The sequence below is a fragment of the Nanorana parkeri genome, unplaced genomic scaffold (assembly GCF_000935625.1).
Source record: "Nanorana parkeri isolate BGI_ZX_2015 unplaced genomic scaffold, ASM93562v1 scaffold1380, whole genome shotgun sequence".
In the NCBI taxonomy this organism is placed as follows: domain Eukaryota; kingdom Metazoa; phylum Chordata; class Amphibia; order Anura; family Dicroglossidae; genus Nanorana; species Nanorana parkeri.
The window spans coordinates 111,213-114,252 of record NW_017307648.1 but is presented as its reverse complement, the minus strand read 5'-3'; the positions used below and the strand labels follow the sequence as shown (position 1 = coordinate 114,252).

The window sequence follows — 3,040 nt, the reverse complement described above, 5'->3', positions numbered from 1 at the left end:
GGGGGGGAGGAGAGAGACGCTGACCGACGCTAGGGGAGACACCAGGGGTGAGACACCGTCCGATGCTGGCGTCACACAACAATTTCCTCGGCCAAAAAGGGGTCACAAGTGGAGAAAGTTTAAGAAGGCCTGCTTTAGAGCACCTTGCTGGGGTTGCATTTTACCACTTTCATTCCATCTTCCCCATGTGACTTGAAGGCTACTTATTACCGCGTATGTACAGAACTTTAGAGTAGCAAACTCCGAACTTGGAGCTGGCATCAATCCAAAGTGTTGCCAGCTTCATTGGTCAGGAGGGGGGTGCAGCCTGCAGTGTTCATCTGGGTTAGGAAGTCTTAAGAACTGTCCATTACAGCATGCTTTTTGGGACCTAAAATATGCAATTCAGATTTATTTTTTTTAAGCGCTCACATGTTTGGGTTTAATTCCACTGCAAAAGGAAAAGTACCATTTACTATAATTTGCTAGTTTTATCCGGTACCTGGACTAGTTACCAATGCCAGGGTGCGGGTCTTTTGGTCTCTCGCAGAGTATCTTGAAGGGCTGATGTGAAGGTGTAAGGCTGGGCACACACCTTACAACCATGGCAAGACTTTTGTCTTACGATGGTTGTAAGGCAATTAAAAAAAACGTACGATCTGCCTATCTTGGACAGGCAGATCGTACTTGCGATGATCGCAAGGCGCGCCCCCCTGAGGGGTGGGCTTCCGATGACCGGAGTGCCGAACGGGTTTGGAGCTGGCATCAATCCAAAGTGTTGCCAGCTTCATTGGTCAGGAGGGGGGTGCAGCCTGCAGTGTTCATCTGGGTTAGGAAGTCTTAAGAACTGTCCATTACAGCATGCTTTTTGGGACCTAAAATATGCAATTCAGATTTATTTTTTTTAAGCGCTCACATGTTTGGGTTTAATTCCACTGCAAAAGGAAAAGTACCATTTACTATAATTTGCTAGTTTTATCCGGTACCTGGACTAGTTACCAATGCCAGGGTGCGGGTCTTTTGGTCTCTCGCAGAGTATCTTGAAGGGCTGATGTGAAGGTGTAAGGCTGGGCACACACCTTACAACCATGGCAAGACTTTTGTCTTACGATGGTTGTAAGGCAATTAAAAAAAACGTACGATCTGCCTATCTTGGACAGGCAGATCGTACTTGCGATGATCGCAAGGCGCGCCCCCCTGAGGGGTGGGCTTCCGATGACCGGAGTGCCGAACGGGCAGTGTGCGCTTGCGCACACCAGCCTGTCCGGCTTTTATCTTACGAACATGCTACACACCCGCCGAACATCGTACGATGCTCGGCGGGTTTTCGAACATGTTCCTAAGATAAGTCGGGCGGCCTTACAGTAGTAGAGGCCGCACGGCTTCCACACACCTTACGATAATCGTACGGTCGCGGGATTACCTGCGATTATCGTACGATTATGGCAAGGTGTGTGGGCACCTTAAGCGAGTGCGGATACATTGGTCTCTGTGAATCTGGTCGGCAGTGCCGTCGGTTTATTTTCACTGTCTTTTCTAATTCCAGATTTTGCTGTGCGACTCCTGTGACAGCGGTTACCATACGGCTTGTCTGCGGCCGCCCCTTTTGTTGATCCCTGATGGAGAATGGTTTTGTCCTCCTTGCCAACATGTATGTATCTGGTTTTATTTTGTCCTCCTCCTAGCTGCAGGTTTTAAACTCCACTCCGTATAAGTTTTTAAAAAAAGCATGCCATGATATGCACCCAGGGAAAGCACTACTAAGGGCTTACCATGCAATGATAATATAATGATCACATGGTGCTCTCCAGAGGATGCCCAGTGGCTGGCAATTCCTGCACATCGTGTCTGCAGATTTCCTTCTTCTACACAGGATGCAGATTGCGCTGATCTGATCTCTTTCTTTATGAACAGAAATTACTCTGCGAAAAACTGGAGGAGCAGCTGCAGAATTTAGACGTGGTACTGAAGAAGAAAGAACGGGCAGAGAGAAGGTAATACACGGAGAAATCACTGTCTCAGTGATAGGTGGTCGTCGTGTTTATCATCTGCGTAGTCGGGAATGTGGAACGTGCTGCTTGGTTTGGGTATTTGTTTCCCTCTGTCTTCCTGTATGTAGCTTATACTTTCTCCAGCATCTGAAAGCAAGAGTGCAAGTGCCACCTATCTATCTGCTGTTATGGTAATGTCAATGCTTAAAGGAGCAGGGCTTGAAGTGGACCTCAGGTTAGGCAACCCTGAGCAACATTTTTAATCTTCATTCCAAAATATAAGGTTCTTACCATGTACTGTTAAGACTCCCTGGACTGGCACCATATAGAAGTACTCATAATGAGATGGTTTCTCCCGCCTGTTTGGACATACCAACCCAGTGATGCTTTGAAAGCCTATCTCCGGGCAGCAGTGTCGCACAGAGGGTGCGGGCCGCACCCGGGTGACACCATTGGAGGGGTGACACCAAAATGACTGACAGTCATTTTGGTGTCACCCCCTCTAAAAAGTCGGGCACTCAGTCATGGACCGAGAGCATGACAGTGTCGGGAGAGAGGAGGGGACTCGGCGGCACACCTCATCCTGCCAGGTGAACGTCCCCTCCTTTCTCTCCCGGCGCCCATCACGGCGGGGGTGTCACCTGGTCTTTGCTCCGGTTGACACCCGGCCTCGGGACTCCCCTGTCTCTGCAGTGGGGCTACCCTTGTGTTAACGGCTCATTTTGTCTAGGGGTATGTTGAAGAGGTCTTTTACTTATTGATCTCCGCTCCCCCAGCATTCAGTGTTCACACCTCTGCATAGGTTCATGGAATCAATCAGCACCCTCTCGGATGATGCAGGACTATGGACCCTGCATCAGACTGATGACGTCAGCAGGCCTCAGACCGCCAGAGTGGAGAAGGGAAGAGGCTGCAGGTGCCAGTCTTGGAGCCAGCAGGAGCATGGATCAGGTAAGTAAAACTGCTTTACAAAGGTCCCCGAGACCAAAATGGGCAGTTAACCTGTGCAGTACAGGGGTAGCCCCGCTGCAGGAATTGCTGTTTTTAAACCCCCCCCCCCTTCAACTGGG

General features: G+C 49.6%; 1 protein-coding gene across 1 annotated transcript in view; it reads left to right on the top strand.

Moving 5' to 3' along the window:
- RSF1 (remodeling and spacing factor 1) overlaps positions 1-3,040 on the top strand; it is a 29,803-nt gene that overhangs the window by 24,173 nt on the left and 2,590 nt on the right. Inside the window, exons 9-10 of the mRNA XM_018569688.1 lie at positions 1,526-1,630; positions 1,894-1,973. Of these exons, the coding sequence (XP_018425190.1) occupies positions 1,526-1,630; positions 1,894-1,973 (185 nt within the window). The remainder of the gene's footprint in view (positions 1-1,525; positions 1,631-1,893; positions 1,974-3,040) is intronic.